A 21491-nucleotide genomic window follows, 5' to 3' on the forward strand; every position below is an offset into this window, starting at 1 on the left:
CAAGTTTTTCCTAATATCCAACCTAAACCTCCCCCGCTGCAACTTGAGACCATTACTCCTTGTTCTGTCATCTGCTACCACTGAGAACAGTCTAGATCCATCCTCTCTGGAACCCCCTTTCAGGTAGTTGAAAGCAGCTATCAAATCCCCCCTCATTCTTCTCTTCCGCAGACTAAACAATCCCAGTTCCCTCAGCTTCTCCTCATAAGTTATGTGTTCCAGTCCCCTCATCATTTTTGTTGCCCTCCGCTGGACGTTTTCCAATTTTTTCCACATCTTTCTTGTAGTGTGGGACCCAAAACTGGACACACTACTCCAGATGAGGCCTCACCAATGTTGAATAGAGGGGAACAACCACGTCCCTCGATCTGCTGGCAATGCCCCTACTTGTACATCCCAAAATGCCCTTGTATCTGACTCTAACTTGTGAAATAGCAAACAAAGAACAGGATGGCTGCCACATGACCTCTTAAAATTATAGTTACCATATAAATTAATTACATAGGCCTGTTCTCTGTTATCTGGCAAATTCTAATTAGCTTGTCTCTTTAAACATCTGTCTCTCTGTGTGCTAAATTATACCATGAAAATTAGTCAATGCATTTATGGTTGGCTGCCCTGCTAGCAGAGATATGGAGGTGATGACTGACACTTATATATAAAATTTTCTTTTTTTATTGGTGTGGGGGGAGGTGCAAGTTTCATTTGCCATGTTTTCCTAGAGGACTTAGGGCCTTTGCTTTGCTCTGAGAGTTCATGCTGAGAGAAAAGGAGGGAAAACAAGCCCCCTCCCTCAAGCTCCAGGAGTCTCAAAGTTCTAGATTACACATAGCTTCTCTTTTTGAAATTTTAGAGTGGTATAATTGGTATTTGCATATGTTGTTTCATTCAGCAAATGTGTTCACGATTTCAGCTAACGAGTCACTTCCATTATTACAAGATTTTGCTCAGTTTCTTTAGAAATAAATGGTCCAGTTGGGGCACCTGTCAGACCCACCGAAACCTCTTTTGTGCATTCAGCTCTATATACAGGGGAGAAACACAGATAATAAATGAAAACTAACACTGGAGAGCAGAGATTGCTGCCATATTGGCCTCCTCTAAGACAAGGGGATGCAAAGTCAAAAAACATATGAAGATCATTATGCCTTTTAAAATGTGGCTTGACTGTGATCAGTATACTGTATCATTTATATAGTGATATTGTTTCTAACAGGTAATTAAATGTTAAGATTTATTATAATACACACAAGAGGTCTGACTACCATTTTTATTTGCTCCCGGGTGGGATTTATACAGATCCCTTCTTAAAGTGCTGTTTCCATTTAGAAAACAAATGGGACTTCATAAGTGTAACTGCTCCCCTGCACTGCTGCCAGCCAGCACTGTCTTTACACATACAGATATGAGGCACACCTTTTTATCTATAAATAGTCACTGATAAATGCAAACAGGTGACAGGCTGCTCGGCTGTGTGCTAAACAGGTGGAGCTAGAAAAATACTCCCGCTAGGAATAATAAGTATCTCCGATTAGACCAGCAAATTTCTTGAACAGAGTGGAGGTAAGTTTTATATACAATTTTTTTTTGTATAAAATTGTGTTTAACATAGTAGAGGACAGTCTGATTAAGAGCAGGTGTACAGATAGTAGTTTAAAATGCATGTGTCTGTGCCTTCATATATTTTAACTAGCAGTTCCATGATTAGTCTGCTCTTCTTTTGAGCTTCACCCTTATTGCTGTAAGCCGATCTGGTTTGAAGCCCACCACCCCCAATCAGTAGCTACTTGTTTTTAGTAAAAACATGAAGTAGCTGTTTGTGTACAGAGGGCATATTGCGTTGTAAAGGGAAAAATCCTGTATGCCAAGCTTATTTCCTTAATTTATCCACAAAGCTTCCCTACTCTTGAATGCTTTCTCACATAGCAACATCATGGTATTGATGTACCCTAGGTGAAACGTGACCATGTAAAGCCAATAGAAGCCTATTAATGTGAAACCACCTTAAACTAATGTGAATAGACTTATTTATCAGGAGCAGTACTTGCCTCAAGAAACATGTAGCCTTTCCTATTGGCAGAGAAGTAAGTAGTAGAGTAGGCATAATTATTTGGAGATGCCACAGACATGGCCACATTGAAATAGATAATAACAAGATCATACCAGCAGTGCAAACTGCCAATGGAGCTTCCCAGATTTTCATATTCTCTGTCCATCCCAGTGTTTTACTGTGAAGTATCAAATGCAACCACAACACAAGAGGATCATAAAAAGAGAAGAGTTGGCTGGAGTGCTTGCTGTGTAATCTGTTCCTTTGGTAACTTACAGTTCTCAGCAAAAAGGAGTTGCTCTTGTATTTCCTACTCTTAGAAATAATGTTGAGAAAGTCCCTTCCAAAACTATTTTGGACCTCCTGCTGGGTTCTAATTATATCCAACTCCCTCCTAGATTTCTTATGCCTTCCTTTAGGGCACATGAATGTGACTGGAAGGGACTGAAAAGTGTGCTGCAGTGCTGAGAGCTTTGATTAAAAAAAACGTGAATGAAGGAGTTGTACCAACTCCTAACTCTGTTAGATTCTAGGTCTTCTGTTTTTTAGTGATTTTAACATCCACAATTCTTCTTCCCCCTTTTGACATCTTCCCAAAAGATGAACACAGGCTGAATTATTGTCTCTAATTTGCATTTATATAGGACTTTTAATCCTGATAGATCCCAAAGAGCTTCACAAGCTATATGCATATGGTACCACTGAAATGAGGGCATCTTTGGGATAGAGAGTAGCAACTAACACAGAACAATGCATAACATACAGAAGTGGATGGGGAATTTTTGCCAAAGGATCCAGGCAAACCCCAATTTATGGAAGTTCCATGGGATTTTTAATGTCCAGCCTGAGCAGACAAGAATTTTGTTTTGAAAGCAAAGGGCAAGGAAATCTGTTTTACTTACTGGAAGAACAAGGGACTGAACTCGCCCATCTAGGGTCTGAGCTGGGTTTACAGAGAGCTGGGTGAAATCCTGGTCCCACTAAAACCTATGGGTGTTTTGCCATTGATTCACTGGGGGCAGGATTTCATCCTCTGTGTATTTTAAATCTATGACTTGGGGCACCAAACCATCACTTTCATCTGTCCCATCTCTACCTTTTTTCCATTAATGGGTAAAGGTTTATATACATGTAATGCATATTTTTTTAAAATAACAAACACTGCCTATTGTATTAAAAAAAATAAACCTCAATAAAAAGTATCAGGTGTTTTGTTTTGTTTATAAACTCCTTGAAGGATTTTGCTGTTTAATACAGTGTGTCAATTTATATAGTAGAAATGTGGATGCTTCTAGGTTCCTGGAATGTAAGCCTTGTAAGGCGGAAGGTGAAGAACACTTTTTAAATATTTGTACAGGGAGGAGGACAGGGCTGGGACTGACTATGAAAATAACTCTTGCTTCTCTTCAGGGTTAGGTTCATGCTTTCCCTGTAAACACATCCTGGAAATATTTTAATACTGGGTTTATCCCACTGTAGGGTGGGAGTGATATGAACTTTAACTTGACCGAGGAAGAACGTTTCCTTGTCAAGGATTGATTGGAATGTATTTTTCTTTTATTTCGTGTTAAGGACTCTTGGCCCTGTTCCCAGCCATTTGCAAATTGTTAATTACAAGCTGTATGGTGAATTAAAGCAGGGGTAAAAAGCAGTCTGTATTGTGTGGCAGCTTATCCAAACAGATATTCTGCAAATTCCTGTATTGGAAGATGTATATTTTTAATCTTGTGCTAGTTCTGTCCTTTGCTCAGTGGAGGGTGGTAGCCATTTACAGTAAGTTTTAGCAAACTATACAAAGTGAGATGACGTATAATAGTTTCCTACATTTCCAACCATGCTGCTGCTGATAATACTTCGCACTTCCGTTGCATCTATCTTCTGAGGTCCTTAGACACACTTTTCTCACAACAGCAGTCTGTTAGGAACAAAGGGTAGCATTACTACTAGTGTCTTTCTTTAGTGCACACCTGCTGGGTCCATATGGGCCAGTCAGTGCACAACACACCGGTGCACATTAGAATTTACACCTCTCTAGTGCAGACTAACGCACCATGTGGATAAGCCCCCAGAGAGGGGTGACCTGTCTTCATAACACACTAGTCCCAAATTGCACTTGTTGAGTATCTAGGCATTTTTAAAATACTAGTAATTTTAGAGATTTATGCCCAACAGAATGTATATTTAAAAAGAGGGAAAGTTTACAAAGGACTGCAAGGTAGCTTGGCAGAAGATGTGGAAGCATTAATTTAATAACAAACTAAACATTAGGAAGGACATAGTCAATCTAAAGATTTAAAAAAATGTTAGGGTTATAGCAGTCGTGTTATTAGCATAGAGGGTAGGTGAATGTGTTTCTGGAGTGTCAAGTCTGCACACACAGCATAGAAATCATCTTGCTAGTTCTGAATGTCTTGTCTCGTCTCATCTCTGAGGCCTTAATGTCATGACCACATTTTATCATGTTTTAAAACTTGAGTGTGGAAAGTTGATTTAGCTGACCATGACTTTGTGCTGAGTGTAGAGATGGAGAATTTGTATCAGCTGTTCATCAACCCTGACGCCAGCAGGATTCCACCATGAGTAGCTGAAATGATGCAGAACAGGAGTGGTGCGTGGGGGAAATTTTCAATGGCACAAATGACAGCTGGGCACCAAACTCCAGATAAGTCGGTGGCCATGAAGCACCTGCCTGCCTTTGAAAAATCTTCTCTTGTCTGCACTGACCAGTGTCATGGGGTCTGCACCGTGTTGGCTAACTAAACGCCTCACAGTCATGTTCCGTTTACAAAATGAAATTTTGCAATAAAGCCAAAGCCTCAGAGATAGTTACATTCCTACCTTAGGGGTGGTGATTGACGCCCACACAGTAGAGGTCTGGAGTTTGTTCCAAACCTCAAGTTGTGCAGTAGAGACTAAGGACTGAATTTGATGTTATGCTATTGAGGACAGTTGTACTGTGAAGAATGTAGTTGAAATACTATGGACTTAATGAAGTGATTAGCCTTACAGCTTTGTATAGTTTGAGCAGTAAATAGGGTATTACATTTCTAATAATATTTGCAGCCCAAATTTCCCATTTTGCAAGAAAAATGTATTTCATTTTATAGTCTCTTTTTTCATATTTTGATATATTTTCTCCCCTGGTAATCGGTAATTTTTTTGTGCTAGATTTCTATTGGTTTTGGAAGAGCTACTCAGGTTTCTTTTTAGATGTTTTCCTTTAAAAGCTGCATAAGGCAGCAAGATACTGCTTTTGGGGAAGGGGAGATCAGTAGCTACTCAAACAGGAAACTACTAGAGCACAATCCCCATATGGCTTTTTCACATACACTGAATTTTCCCTGGAATTGACATGGTTGGTTTAGGACTTGCTTTGTACAGTCTAGGCGTTTTGAAATACCTAATTTTTCACTTCAAATTTTAAATCTTATACTTTTTTTTCTTTTAAATTCCCCAAAGGGGGTAAGACTAGAAATTTTAAATTCTAGTGACTGATACTGTAGTAGTGTTTAAGCAGTGTATTCAAACACCTAGGTTTAGTGGCTGGGAAAACTATTCAAACTATCATCAATAAATTACAAAAATAGCTGAAAATTGTCTTCTATTTTATTTCAAACTCAAAAATGGTCTTTTTCCATGAAAACTGTTGCTCAGATATGTTTTTAAGGGGAAAAACAGGCTGTTTTGGAGGAAAAATAGCTCTACATAAGAAACATAGACAGTCACATTTATTTGCATGTATTCCATGTGAAAATACTAATTCTCCAAAATTTTGTGTAAAGTGAAATCTTGGAAAATAAAAGTTTTGATGATAGGCAGTTCTCGTGTTTTGTTTTTGTTTAGCTGGCTGTTTTCTGTGTTGTAATGTCCACATGTGCCTTTCAAAGAACACCATATTTTTCAAGGGATCTCAAACTAGCTTCTAACACTGCACCCACGGGGGGTATTTTTTGTGTTTTTGGTTTTTTATCCAAGTTTTTGTGCACACATGAACCTGGATTTGCCAGTTACACCCTCATATCCTTGTTTTCATACAAGAAGGTAGAGATAGAGAATTTGGGGTTCAGTTTCAGATGGCATTTGAAAATTTGATCATGCCATGTACAATTTAAGTCCCAAATTAGTTTTAAAGGCCTAGTGCAGATACCATATAGCTGTATATAAAGGGCATTTTAAGTAGGTTGAATGTAACTGTGACACAACGTAGTGAATGATGCTAACAGTGTTCCCCATCATACCTTATAAAAAGGGTAGTGAGGTTTTATATTAATTGTGGACTTCTGCATCAAGAACATAGATGGAAAGTGTTGGAGAGACTGTTTTGGATTATCTGTCTTCAATGACTAATGAAGAAAATGAACTCTTTTTAAACAACACTTAAGTTGAGAGGATAGGTCAGTCTTCTTAGATCATCCAGAGGAGCATCTCCTGAAACTCCTATCAAATTAATTTTGCATAAGACATGGAGCACTTATTGTTAAGCTGTTTTTAAAAGAGCCTGGTATGTGTGGTGCATTCACCCCCCCAACCCCACCCCCCCAAAAAAGTGCAATATAGTTTGATTGTTTATTGCAGTACAGTGCCTTTTTTGAATTGCTGCTTGTGGTGGGCAAAGTGGAGAGAATAAACTAGATTCTTCGGTATTCCAAATCTAGTATGCTCTGGTGAATACTAGTTCAGCAGGATACTGCAGATGCATTTATATAACTGCTGCAACTTTCAGATACGGATGAAAATAGTTCTGTGACTAATGCTGTGTACATGGTTTTCCAGATTACTTTAATTCTGTACTTAATTGCTTTTTGCTTTTTTGTAAAAAAATAAAAATTTTATTTCCTCCTTTTTTTGTTGTTAATAAATGATGATCTGTAGCAACTCTTGTTGTAGAAGACCATCCTGCATTCACTGGCACCTTCCATTGACCGGCAGGTAGTTTATCCAAGACAGCTGATTTCTCTCTTTATCTAACAAATTGAGCCTGATTTTTCTCTCTCTTACACTGGTGTATATCAAGAGTAATTCAGTCAGAGCCATTGGAATTGCACGGAGTGTAAAACTGGGGTGAGAGTAGATTGGCCCTTGGCTTCTTCTGAAATTGAGTTAGAATCAGTTCTGTTGCAGTTAGGCACTGAGGTCAGTAGATTTGTGTCCCTTTATGTCAGAGCTGAATTTGGCTTCACCCTTTCAAAATGTTAAGCCGGAGCCTCTGCTCCATCACTGATCTTCAGTGGGTTTACACCGGAATAAAACCAGCGTAAAGGAGGGCAAAATCAGGCCCATTCTTCTTCTCTTTATTTTAAATAAGTAAGTTGCAAAAAAGTTTTTGTGGAGAATTTAGAATTAACAAATGTATGTATTCAGAATACTGCCATTTTCTGTGTGTAATGAAATGAGAGAAGTGTTTTTTTTGTTTTGCTTTTAAAGGTGGTCTACAAAGATCTCACTATGTCTGATGGAGACTACGATTACCTCATAAAATTCCTAGCACTCGGTGACTCTGGAGTAGGAAAGACCAGCATCCTTTACCAGTACACAGATGGCAAATTTAATTCCAGATTTATCACAACAGTGGGTATTGACTTTCGGGAAAAGAGAGTGGTAAGTTGTAGCAACTCTATGCGCTATTTTGAATGTACAATTATTTAAAAAAAAAAAATCTAGCCATCAACGGCATAAAAATTTACTGTTTTAAAACCTGATCTCCTGATCGTCACTGCATAGTCGAGCATATATAATAGGCGCAGAATACTTTCTTGTCTCTCTAGGAACTGCAAATAAAACAAAGGCTGTTTCTGTGAGGTCCACAAAAGAATTATTTTGTTACTCCCTTCTGCAGAAGCAGTTAACTAATAAACCAAATTCAGTGAGTTGTATTGATAGCAACGGATGATGCTATGGCATTCAGACCATTCCCTGTAAATTGAACTGGCATTCTCATCAGTAGACTTTCCACAAGGGAAGGCCTGCAGAACTGGCCCCAATTAAAGATTGGCATAAATTTCTTTATAAGCCAAAGTGGCTAGTAAACAAAGACAACCGTGTTAATTTTTTGCACCACTGAAAAATACAGAATAGGGCAGTGGTGAATAATTAATACTTTCTAAATGAAAGGGGCTGCGCTTGTAGAACGCCTGTTTTTTCCAAACTCCTAAGCGTCTGAGGTCAAAATGTGAAAACTAAAGCGACTCTAATACATTTATTTAACAGGGTCTCGATTTTAAGTGCAACAAAATTTGAATGGATATCTACAGGATTTTCTCCTTTTAATCACTTTTTAGAGAAAATCTGTGATCCATTCTGAATATTTTAAAGCCATTTTTTTTTTTAAATTGGAAAATTTTAGTTTGCTGACATTTTATCTGAAGTGAGGATGCTGTCAATAAATATTGTAAACAATTCATGCCATAATATTGCTATACCAACAGGGCATCCAGTACAGAAAATAATCTGGCATTGGGTGTTGGATGTGGGCCCTAATTACCTGGGAAACCCATTCTCCCATTGTCTTCAAAGAATCCAGGAGGTGGCTCTTGAATTATCTAAAATATGTGGGAAATATTATTTTTGATTGAGGCAATGGAGAACCACATTGATTACCGTACCACTGCAACACTGCTCCCTGCCACACTTACACGTTCATAGTTGGCACCAAGCCCATCTTGTTAGCATATGGGTACGGGGGTTTCAGATGACTTTCGGCAGAGTTGCTTTACCTGGGCTACTCATCCCACACTCTACATGTATGAGTACCAAGGGGTTTTCTTGGTGCAGAATGTCCTTGTTCAGACTTGCTGCTGATGGGTGAGTAATTGTTCTAATGGAGGAACCAAAACAAAATTCTCAAAATGAATAACTGTTTCTTGCTTAGAAAATAAACTTGATGGTTTTGCTTTGATATGCCTGTCTGACACTGTGTGACAATTATCCTGTGACACATTCTGTGCCAATGATATTGTCTGTATACCCATAATCCTAAGATTAAAGAAGTTCAGTAATACCAATAGGAAAAGGAGAGGACAACCCAAACTGAAAAGGTCTTCTAGACAATGACTTGAAACGCTATTTCCATTTGATGCTCTTCATATTCAACCGATGTCTTTATATTCACCTGCTAAATAATATAAGATCTACACTAGATTCTTCTTAGCAACCTTGTGACAGTTAAACAGAAGTCATTATCTCTACAGTCATATTCTGTTTTGCTGACATGGGTCTGTTAATGGTACAAATATATTGCCATATTATATTATCTGATTGTGCTTTTATAATTGTCTCAATTTGAACAGAGTGAAACAGTAATAGTAAAACTAAAAAGAATCAATCTTGCCTAATGCAAATCATAACCACATTGAACTTCTCTTTATCTCTTCATAGGTTATTGGAAACATTTTCTCTTGTCTCATTTGATGCTTTTCCTTTCTTAAATATTTTACTAGAGGGCACAATGAAAGCGGGAGCCTACAACTCAGCCTTATAAGGCAAAGAGATGGTGTCTGTCTGTAGTGTTGATTCTTAGATCAACAATGCATTAGATTGTTATTGGCATCGAGACTGATTAAAGTATTATACTTTAAACGGAAGTTTTTTGCTATGCTGTTGAGTGGACTGCTGACACTTCTATCTTGGAAAATTGTCTCGTTATAGGTGTATAGATCCAACGGGCCAGATGGCATTAGCGGCAGAGGACAGAGGATACATCTGCAACTGTGGGACACTGCAGGACAGGAAAGGTGTGGCCTTTATATGAAGCAAATGTGACTGTGCTCACTAAACTATTAACTAACTCAAGTGCATGAATTCTCCTGTTGTCTGTTGCATTTTAAGAGCATGCCTCTAGATGAATCAAAATGTGCCCTTATTCTGACGTTGACAGCAATGTGATCACAATTTCCCCTGGGAGGGGGGTTGTTCTTACCTATAAACTTTTTATTGTTGTTGTTGTTGTTGCCATTTTCTATATATTTTTCTAGCTTCTCTTTTTCATCTGGCTATATAATCTATTTTCATAATTTATCTTCTTGTTCGTTCATTCTTCTGAAGATATTAAGACTCAGTGGAAGCCATGCACACGAGGTCAGAATGTGGGTTCTGCCAGAAGTCTGCAGTGCATATTTGGTTATATCTACCTGCACTGTTTAGATTTTCATTAGCTCTTGTAGGCAGCTAGAAGTGGCTTTAATTTATTTGAATGGTAACTATTGAGGATGATATATATATCATGCGGTGCTAGCAAATTTATATCTAGCACTGTATCTCCAACCATTTGCCCTCTTTCAAGACCAAAGCCAGTAGCTATCTGTGGGTCACATCCTGCAGTCTTTACCCAGTTCTTAGGCAGGCAAACCCTCCATTGTCTTTGATGTGGACATAGAGATGCAGGATTCATCCCTTCCTTTGTAAAGATCAGGTAGATGGCTGGTGAGAGTCACTCTCTAATGTTCTATCCTGCATGGAATCCCCAGTTTTTTGTCCTGAATATTGTCGGCAGTTTCTCAAAGTAAAAGTTGTGCATGTTCTTCACCTGTCCTATTTGTGTTTCAAAAGGCTTTATTATCACAACATTTTTGGTCTGACAGTGTTTTAAAATATTGTCAAATTTTAAATGCACAGTAATGAATTTCAACAAGATTTGAATTTCACTTTGAATTGGATGCTTTTTTCAAGTTGATCAAAATGTGCTGTGTAATGTAAGGCTTGATCCAAAGCGTACAGAAATTGATATGAGTCTTTCCACTAACTTCACTGGACTTGGATCTGGTCTTTAGTAACTTAATTGGTTCAGGTTCAGGCCTTGTATCAGCAGAAATCAGACATGACTAGTGGTGGTTCTAATACAATTAAATTTTAGATTACCTCATTTATCTGCCTATTTTATAGTATGATCATTTTTCAAAATAATTGAGTCATCAGCTATACCTTATGAAAGGGAAACCAGCTACAGCTGTGCTTTGTATTTCTAGGTTTCGTAGCTTGACAACAGCTTTCTTCAGAGATGCTATGGGCTTTCTTCTCCTCTTCGATCTGACAAATGAGCAAAGCTTTCTCAATGTCAGAAACTGGATAAGTATGTCACGTCTTTAATTGTATGTCACTGTTTTTCCTGTGCTGCATTTAGATTCATAGATACTAAGGTCAGAAGGGACCATTCTGATCATCTAGTCCGACCTCCTGCACAGCGCAGGCCACAGAATCTCACCCACCCACTCCTATGAAAAACCTCACCCATGTCTGAGCTATTGAAGTCCTTAAATCATGGTTCAAAGACTTCAAGGAGCAGAGAAGCCTCCCTCAAGTCAACCATGCCCCATGCTACAGAGGAAGGCGAAAAACCTCCAGGGCCTCTCCAATCTGCCCTGGAGGAAAATTCCTTCCCAACCCCAAATATGGCAATCAGCTAAACCCTGAGCATATGGGCAAGATTCACCAGCCAGATACCCAGGAAAGAATTTTCTATAGTAACTCAGATCCCATCCATCTAATATCCCATCTCAGGGGATTTGGTCTATTTACCCTGAATATTTAAAGATCAATTACTTACCAAAATCCCATTATCCCATCATACCATCTCCTCCATAAACTTATCGAGTAGAATCTTAAAGCCAGATAGATCTTTTGCCCCCATTGCTTCCCTTGGAAGGCTATTCCAAAACTTCACTCCTCTGATGGTTCAAAACCTTCGTCTGATTTCAAGTCTAAACTTCCTGGTGGCCAGTTTATACCCATTTGTTCTTGTGTCCACATAGGTGCTGAGCTGAAATAATTCCTCTCCCTCTGCTCTCTATAAATATATCAGAGGGATAAATACAGGAATCATATCTCCCCTCAACCTTCTTTTAGTTAGGCTAAACAAGCCAAGCTCCTTAAGTCTCCTTTCATAAGACAAGTTTTCCATTCCTCGGATCATCCTAGTAGCCCTTCTCTGTACCTGCTCCAGTTTGAATTCATCCTTTTTAAACATGGGAGACCAGAACTGCACACAGTATTCTAGGTGAGGTCTCACCAGTGCCTTGTATAACGGTACTAAAACCTCCTTATCCCTACTGGAAATGCCTCTCCTGATGCATCCCAAAACCGCATTAGCTTTTTTCACAGCCATATCACATTGGCAGCTCATAGTCATCCTATGATCAACCAATACTCCAAGGTCCTTCTCCTCTTCCGTTACTTCTAATTGATGCGTCCCCAACTTATAGCTAAAATTCTTGTTATTAATCCCTAAATGCATAACCTTACATTTCTCACTATTAAATTTCATCCTATTACTATTACTCCAGTTTACAAGGTAATCCAGATCCTCCTGTATAATATCCCGATCCTTCTCCGAATTGGCAATACCTCCCAGCTTTGTATCATCTGCAAACTTTATTAGCACACTCCCACTTTTTGTGCCAAGGTCAGTAATAAAAAGATTAAATAAGATTGGTCCCAAAACCGATCCCTGAGGAACTCCACTGGTAACCTCCCTCCAACCTGACAGTTCGCCTTTCAGTAGGACCCGTTGCAGTCTCCCCTTTAACCAATTCCTTATCCACCTTTTGATGTTCATATTGATCATATTTGATGTTCATATTGATCCCCATTCCGCATTTAGAAATATGGAGCTCCACAGAGGGGTTAGGGCCAAAAATTTTTGACTTAAAGCTTTCTAGAAAGGAACAAAATGGAAATCTGTATAAAATAGCTGTGAGTGAATCTGGCTTCCAACACTGTATCTGAAGTTTTGGCTTTCTTAACTTGCTTGCTGCACTCACAAAACCTCAGTCAGGCTGGTTTCGTGCCCCTGATGTTCCTAATGCTATGTGAAATTGGGTGATGTTTAGTAATGAAATTTGAAATCAGCCAACTTTAAACTCAGTCCTGATTCTTTTGATTGAGAGCTTGTCACCACTAAACACCTGGGAGTTTTGTTCTGGAGTTTGTTATGGAAGAGACAGGAAGCACTTACCTAACTATTAATACAGCAGGAACAGGGAAGTACTCATTTTCCTGTTGTCAGCAGCTCACTGGAAAAGCTCATAGGCAGATCCTTAATCCTTAGACTATGGGTTCACAATCTAGCGCTCAAGGGATTTTCAGGCACATCTGCCCCTGTGATTTGGATTTTCAGTGATTGGCTGGCAATGGGTGCAGGCATGTTACCCAGCTCCAGTCCACTGAACCATAGCAAGAGGTTTGGTGCATTTTGTCCCCTAGTTAGAGCCATTAGTATCGGGGAGGGGTAATGGGCAATACTGGAAGACGTCCCCTACTGGCTGATGGGGAGGAGCATTGTGCTTAACATAAAATCTGCACATCCATAAAACCAGTTTGCATGAATTGTTATTGAAAAGAGGCATGTGTACAGAATATCGAAAACCATCCATGGCTACTGGTCTATGCTAACGTCTTTTCCTCCGTATATCATAAAAGCTGTGTTCTCCAGTACTGTAATTGAAGACCTTTGAGAGTGTTATGGAAAATCTTATCAAATATTGTGCCCTTGACTTCAGTGAAATTGCCGTTTGAATGGATTTGGCTCGTTCCATGTATTTTCTGTATTGTCCTGCTTTTTAAATATTAGGCATGCTTGGACTGGAATAAGATTTTTGTTTGAGATAATCTGCTTGTCGTCTTTCACTGGATGTCAAAACACTCTGGCATCACAACTGATTGTGGAGATGAGTGTCCCAACGTGGAGTAATGACTTCACATGGTGAGAAGGGTAATCTGGTGTCCTAGCAATCGGTAGACTGGGCTGAGTTCCCTGCTCTGCCACAAACTTCCTGTGTGACCTTTGGCAAATTGTCAGTTTCCCATCTGTAAAATGGGGATAAAAGCACTTCCCTACTTCACTGGAGTGTTGTGAATGTAAATGCATTAGGGATTTTAAGCTCTTGAAAGCTATAGTAGTGGGGGTCTTAGAAACATCTAAGAGAGACTAAGCAGCAGGACCAGATGAACTTAGAAGCAGAAAGATCCCACTGGGGTGCAAATATCTCTACTGCTTTTAATAAAATATTTAAAAAAAAAAAAGGTTGGGGAAGAAAACAGGTGAGAAATTGGCAGCAAACTTATTTTTCTTGTGTTCGAGAATTACTTCCCCAAGTTCTCCATTTCCGTTTTTAAAAGGTACTCATGTTCTAAGTGAACTTTATAGATAACAGAATAAGATAAGCCCTGCTTTTGCTGTTTTGTTTTGCTGTTAGGCCAGCTACAAATGCATGCGTATTGTGAAAACCCTGATATTGTATTATGTGGAAACAAAAGTGATATGGAAGACCAGAGAATGGTGAAAGAAGAGGAGGCAAAGGAACTTGCAGAAAAATATGGGCAAGTATCTTCTTCTTGTGGTTAAAACAAAACTAAATGTGTTTTTTTTTTTTTTTTTTGAAAGGTCTATGATGTTGCTTTGTGTATTGGAAGGCTCTTGTCAGAATGGTCATCTTGGAACACCCCAGGGACCTGTCTGATCTCGTATCCTGTCTCTGACAGAGGCAAATACCACACGCTTTAAGCAAAGATAAGCACTTTATTGTGCAATTCTCCAGCATGAGGGAGGTATCTTTGTGCCCCTCTGCCCTTGCAGTAGAAAACAAAGTAAACACCTCTCCATAACTTGATGGAGAATACATTTCATTTATGAGGAGATGAAGCTACACAGAATCCTAGAAATGGCTATAAGGCTGGAAGGGACCTCAAGAGATCATCTGGTCCATTCTCTCTTCCCCCCTGCCTCCAACCCTAATGATGAGGCAGGATTAAGTATACCCTGACAGGCATACGTTTAAGCTGTCCTTAAAAAAACCTCCAACCTCTCTAGGTAATGGGTTCCAGCACTTAAACTTTCAAATTCTAAGGATAGTTTTCCTAATATCTAATCTAAATCTCTCTTGCTGCAAATTAAGCTAGTTAATTATGTCCTACCCTCAGTGGACATGAAGAACAATTGATCACTGTCCTATTCAGAACAGTCTTGTCTACATATTTGAAGACTGTTATCGTATCCCCTCTCAGCCTTCTCTTTTCTAGACTAAACATGCACAGTTCTTTCAATCTTTTCTCATAGTTCCAACCTCTTTTAGTTCCAAATCATGTTTTCTAAACCTCTTATCGTTTTTGTTATCCTCTCTGGACTCTCCAATTTAGCCACGTCTTTTTTAAAAGAACGGCGCCTAAGACTGGACACGAGTCCAGCCAACGCCTCACCAGTGTTGAGTAGAGCAGAACAATTAACTGCTATTAGTACACCTCAGAATGACACTTGCCTTTTTCACAAGAGCATCACCCTGTTGACTCATATTCAGTGTATGATTCATTATAATCCCTACGTCCTTTTCTGCAGTACAGCTGCCTAGCCAGTTATTCCCCATTTTGTGATTGTACATTTGATTTGTTTCTTTGTCAGTGCAGCACTGTGCACTTGTCTTTTTATTTAATTTCATCCTATGGATTTTAGACCAATTCTCTGATTTATCAAGATCATTTTGAATCCTAATCCTGTCCTCCATAGTGCTTGCAATCCTTCCCAGCTTGATTTCATTTTCAGTTTTTTGAAGTCTACTCTCCTCTGTCGTCCAAATCATTAATGAAAATATTGGATAGTACCAGATGAAAGACAGACCCCTGTGGGACCCCTCTAGATACACCCTCTCAGTTTGACATTGAACCATTGATAACTAATGCTAAAATTTAGTCATGGATATTTTTAGTAAAAGTCAAAGACGCGTCATTCATAGGGCAATGAACTAAAATTCATGGCCCTGTGACCTGTCCATGACATGTACTACATACTCCTGACTAAATCTAGGGTGCTCTGGGGCGCTCTGGGGGCACCGCTGGTGCCAGAACTGCTGCCATTGCTGGAAGGGGGTGGGTAGTGGAGCTGGCCCCAGGGCCCTAGCTGCTCCAATGGCCCTGGGGTCAGGCACAGCAGCAGGCCGCAGAAGTTCCAGAGGTCCCGGAAAGTCACAGAATCTGTGACCTCCAGGACAGACTCGCAGCCTTATTGATAACTACTCTTTGAGTGTTGTCTTTCAACCAGTTGTGCATCCACCTTACAGTAATGCATTTAGACCATATTTCCCAAGTTTACTTATGAAAATGTCATATGGGCAGAGGTGAAAGTAAGTTGGTCCGGTATAGCGTACTGGTAAGAAAGCTGCTACGCAGCCAACCGCACTGGCAGGACCGCTGATGGGGGCGTGGGGGTGGGGTGGGACAAAAGGAGCAGCTGCCCTGAGGCCTGGCGTTTTAAAAGGGACTGGGACTCCCAGCAGTAGCCAGAGCCCCTGGTCCTTTAAATCGCTGCTCGAGCCCCGGGGCTCCCGGCTGCTGCTGCTGCTATCCCAGGGCTCCAACAGTGATTTAAAGGGCCTGGGGCTCCAGCCACTGCCACAGTATCAGCTGGAGCCCCAGGCGGTGTGGGCTGGGCAGCGCTGAAGGGCTGGTTGCGGGAGTCTGGCCCCAGCCCCGTCCCTTCTGCCTTAGACCCTGTCCCTTCTGGGGGCCCATAGCTGCCTCCCTAGGACCCTGGCCGCCCTGTGTACTGGTAAGTCCATTAAGTTTCACCCCTGCATATGGGACGGTGTCAAAAGCCAAAATCATGATTAATACTACCCTGTAGTATTTAGTATGACTACAGTAGGTAGAGAACCTAATTTCCTTGTGCAGTGAAACCCAAGAGTATACTGACCATGGTGGTTTAGTCACATTTGTGCATCACATTAAATTCTGGAAGAAACTGGAGGCAGTACTAAGCAGTGGCACTCTTATTTTCAAGTTAAGCTTAGCCTCACAAATTGTCAACCCTGTTTATTAAGGAGGGACAGAGCAAGATGGGGTTTAGTGCAATACTTCCTTCCTTTTTCCTCGTCCAACTTACATGCTTCTGTAATGCTATTTGTGGGGCACTAACCTCAAACCAGCATAGTTTTGTAACATGTACCTTTATAAAAAGGAATGGAAATTTGGGAAATGTGAAGCAGTAGATGATGTGTGTGCATATTGAAATCTTTTTGCATGCCACTTCATACGCTGATATTACTTGCAGAAGGTGAAACGTCTGTTAATCTTGTGGTCAAAATACCAACTTGATCAATGTGGGAATCAAAAACTAGAAGGCTGATTCATAGATCAGATTTGACTCTGTGAGCTGCTCTACGGTTCTCAGTCCTTGTAAGCGGATGAGGAAGGTTACTACTAATAGGGATGTTCTTACATCTTCAAAAGATGAGGTGGAAAAGAGGAGCGACCCTGCCTCACTGAGTGAGCTGCTGCTGCTGCTGCGAACCATTCTGGATACTACTGAAAATTTCCCCCCATGCCCACTACAAGTAAATATTGCATTTAGAGTGGGACAGTCACTAGGAGACTGATTAGTCCATTATTAAATATTTAACGCTTAGCATTTTAATAGCATTAACTAAACCTCACAAATTAAGAGAAAAGAAAAGGAGTACTTCATCGGAGTGAGCTGTAGCTCACGAAAGCTTATGCTCAAATAAATTTGTTGGCCTCTAAGGTGCCACAGTACTTCTTTTCTTTTTGTGAATACAGACTAACACGGCTGCTACTCTGAAACCTGAAATTAAGAGAAGACGAGCAAGAATTATCTGCGTTTTACAGATGGTGGTGACCTATTAAAGCTACCATGCATGGGAGCAAGAGAGGAGATTTTAAAAATTCCACCTATGATTTATCTCTGTAAATTTGTGCCTAAATAAATAATAGGGCTCTCCCTCTACAAATCTAACAGGTTCCTTTGGCTGTGATTGCCCAGTTACCTTTGTGTCTCTCAGAAATCCAGGCTCCCATTTCTCTTTAATTGTGTAAACAGAAGCACAATTGTATCAACCAAAGGATTCAGGTGAAAGTCATTTGAAGCTTTTAATTCTTGCATTCTCCACTCTTGCATTCCTGACCTTCAGCTACCTTAGCTATTTCTTCACCAGATGAGAATGGAAGATTTACGCAGTATGATAGGAGCATGTAGGTTGCTCAGCAGCAGGCCCAAGAGTCAGTTCCTTGAGGCTCTAAAATCTCTTTAACTAAAAGGATTTCCCCTCTCATCAAATGTGTTGGTAAAACATTACCTCAATGAAGTGATCTTTAATGGCTTAAAACTTTTTTGTGGGTATAAGAAAAGGAAGAAATGCTCCTGTATTTACAGGAAGGTCCCGTAATTCTGTCGTTTGTTTCAGCTCCATGATGAATTACTGAGTCTTTTTTCAGAGTAGCAGCTGTGTTAGTCTGTATTCCCAAAAAGAAAAGGAGTACTTGTGGCACCTTGGAGACTAACAAATTTATTTGAGCATAAGCTTTCGTGAGCTACAGCTCACTTCATCGGATCCATTTGGTGGAAAATACAGAGGGGAGATTAATATACACACAGAGAGAACATGAAACAATGGGTTTTATCATACACACTGTAAGGAGAGTGATCACTTAAGATGAGCCATCACCAGCAGCGGGGGGGGGGAAGGGGGGGAAGAGGAAAACCTTTCATGGTGACAAGCAAGGTAGGCTATTTCCAGCAGTTAACAAGAACATCTGAGGAACAGTGGGGGGTGGGGTGAGGGGGAGAAATAACATGGGGAAATAGTTCTACTTTGTGTAATGACTCATCCATTCCCAGTCTCTCTTCAAGCCTAAGTTAATTGTATCCAGTTTGCAAATTAATTCCAATTCAGCAGTCTCTCGTTGGAGTCTGTTTTTAAAGTGTTTTTTGTTGAAGGATAGCCACCCTCAGGTCTGTAATCGAGTGACCGGAGAGATTGAAGCTTTCTCCGACTGGTTTTTGAATGTTATAATTCTCAACGTCTGATTTGTGTCCATTTATTCTTTTACGTAGAGACTATCCAGTTTGACCAATGTACATGGCAGAGGGGCATTGCTAGCACATGATGGCATATATCACATTGGTAGATGCGCAGGTGAACGAGCCTCTGATAGTGTGGCTGATGTAATTAGGCCCTCTGATGGTGTCCTCTGAATAGATATGTGGACAGAGTTGGCAACGGGCTTTGTTGCAAGGATAGGTTAATGGGTTAGTGGTTCTGTTGTGTGGTGTGTGGTTGCTGGTGAGTATTTGCTTCAGGTTGGGGCGCTGTCTGTAAGCAAGGACTGGCCTTTCTCCCAAGATCTGTGAGAGTGATGGGTCGTCCTTCAGGATAGGTTGTAGATCCTTGATGATGCGTTGGAGAGGTTTTAGTTGGAGGCTGAAGGTGATGGCTAGTGGCGTTCTGTTATTTTCTTTGTTGGGCCTGTCCTGTAGTAGGTGACTTCTGGGTACTCTTCTGGCTCTATCAATCTGTTTCTTCACTTCAGCAGGTGGGTATTGTAGTTGTAAGAATGCATGATAGAGATCTTGTAGGTGTGTGTTTCAGTCTGAGGGGTTGGAGCAAATGCGGTTATATCGTAGAGCTTGGCTGTAGACAATGGATCGTGTGGTATGATCTGGATGAAAGCTAGAGGCATGTAGGTAGGAATAGTGGTCAGTAGGTTTTCGATATAGGGTGGTGTTTATATGACCATCGCATACTAGCCCCGTAGTGTCCAGAAAGTGGATCTCTTGTGTGGACTGGTCCAGGCTGAGGTTGATGGTGGGATGGAAATTGTTGAAATCATGGTGGAGTTCCTCAAGGGCTTCTTTTCCATGGGTCCAGATGATGAAGATGTCAGAGGATCCAGCATTTCCTCCTAACACTTTCATGTTTAACACATAACCCAACAATCCAGTGCTTTGCAGTGTGTGTATTAAATAAACCTCTCCCCAGTTTTTTGGACCTAGCACCAAGGATACTGCTAAAATCCACTTTTGGCACATGATGGAAAGAGAGAGAGCAGGAGTGCTAGTTTGAGACTTACTGCTCTAGTTATGATCAGTCCTCATCTCCATTTTAAAATGTTACTGTGTTTGTTCACAAACATGTTCAATCAAATTAGCTGACAGGAAGCTGTGAATGCAACTGAGCAGACAGTGTAAACCAGGACAGACCATAATCAAACTTTACTGGGACCAGCGGAAGGCTGCTGATTTCCTGTCAAAAGGGAGATAAGAGAGAGAAGGGTGGATGTTAGAGGCAAATTGGGTACAAGTTCAGGTGCCTCTGGCTCTCTCGGCCTGCGTGCTAGCCTGCTACTTTGGGGACAGTGGCTGAAACAAACCTTTTATACTAGGGGCCTTAAAGGGCCAGGAGAGATTTTGCAATTATATCTTGTTTTAAAATATACTGCATAATACAGGTGCTCTGCCCTGGTAGGCCAAGTCCCTTGCTTGACTAACCACTCTTCTGTCCCATTCTCAGTATACTTTTGAACTAGGCAGCTGGGTTAAACATGATTCACTCTCAAGCCCCTTCCTAGCACACAAATAATAATCCTATGTTTGTTTCTGCTTCATCAGGAAAGGCATTCTAGGAACAGAGACTGTTTTTTATCACCACCAAGCACAGTGCCTGTGAATAGAGATCCACAAGTTCTTTTCAGATCCAGACCAGAAAAGACATCTTGGGAAATAGCTCTTGGGGAAAAATATTCTCTGTTCCTGCAACTACATTTCATCTGATCATTTCCTCTGCTGTGAATAATTAGCACCTAAATACGCCTGTCCTTATTTCCATTGATAGATGCCCAATTTATTTATATACAAGTATTTAAAAAAGCAAGCTTGTCCAGTAACAACAAGGTCCTCGAATCATTCCTCAGGCTGTCAGGATTAATTTTCATGTATGTAGTATGTTTTTAAAAAAAAGTCCATAAATTAATAGGTTTTAAATTGTTCAGTAGTCTCCCTCCATCTCCCTTTGATCTTGTGTACATTGCTTAATTTATCATATTGCTTATTCTTTGCATTTCATATAATCAGGAAATAACTGATTTTAAATGAGATGAAAATGGAAGTGTCATCCAGCTTTCCTCTCTGAACCCCTCCTAAGTAAATTGTTTTTAAATTCAACCACACCCCTTTGGCACACTGAAGCTGCCAAAGTAGAAAGCAGACAGACAAGTTGGGTGAGGTAATTTCTTTTATTGGACCGCCTTCTGTTGGCAAGAGACAAGCTTTCAAGCTTACACAGAGCCTGAGAAAGAGCATTAAAACATATTACCTCACCCACCTTGTGTCTCTAATATCCTCGGATCAACATGGCAACAACAACATTGCATACAATAAATATAAAAAGCAGTAACAAGTCAAGGTAGAGAAAGAAAAATGCTTTGTGTAGTACAGCTTCAGAAGAGGAGTTGAAGTGGTGGTGTGATGTTGTCTGGAATAATCATTAGCTCTTTTTCACTTGGGGTGAAGCTACCAGTTATACTTACAAAAAGAAAAGGAGTACTTGTGGCACCTTAGAGACTAACTAACAAATTTATTAGAGCATAAGCTTTCGTGAGCTACAGCTCACTTCATCGGATGCATTATACTTACCGTATTAGACATGACTTGTTGGATTCTTCTGTTGGC

The 21491-nt window shown here is 40.2% G+C and overlaps 1 protein-coding gene and 1 long non-coding RNA gene across 10 annotated transcripts in view; both read left to right on the forward strand.

Moving 5' to 3' along the window:
- RAB27A (RAB27A, member RAS oncogene family) overlaps positions 1 to 21491 on the forward strand; it is a 78263-nt gene that overhangs the window by 49532 nt on the left and 7240 nt on the right. For 8 of the 9 annotated variants that reach the window (XM_043493378.1, XM_038418006.2, XM_038417999.2 and 5 more), the window contains 4 exons: positions 7475 to 7648; positions 9695 to 9780; positions 11011 to 11114; positions 14236 to 14359. In XM_043493378.1, coding sequence (XP_043349313.1) covers positions 7475 to 7648; positions 9695 to 9780; positions 11011 to 11114; positions 14236 to 14359 — 488 coding nt within the window. Of the gene's footprint in view, positions 1 to 1541; positions 1564 to 7474; positions 7649 to 9694; positions 9781 to 11010; positions 11115 to 14235; positions 14360 to 21491 lie in introns of those variants that run through there. The other variant, XM_043493383.1, reaches the window with a different exon arrangement.
- Positions 14366 to 20770, forward strand: LOC122456007. Its single transcript, XR_006274604.1, has 2 exons — positions 14366 to 18260; positions 19709 to 20770. It is a non-coding gene; the product is annotated as an uncharacterized LOC122456007 (long non-coding RNA).

Source organism: Dermochelys coriacea, chromosome 10 (genome assembly GCF_009764565.3).
Source record: "Dermochelys coriacea isolate rDerCor1 chromosome 10, rDerCor1.pri.v4, whole genome shotgun sequence".
In the NCBI taxonomy this organism is placed as follows: Eukaryota; Metazoa; Chordata; order Testudines; family Dermochelyidae; genus Dermochelys; species Dermochelys coriacea.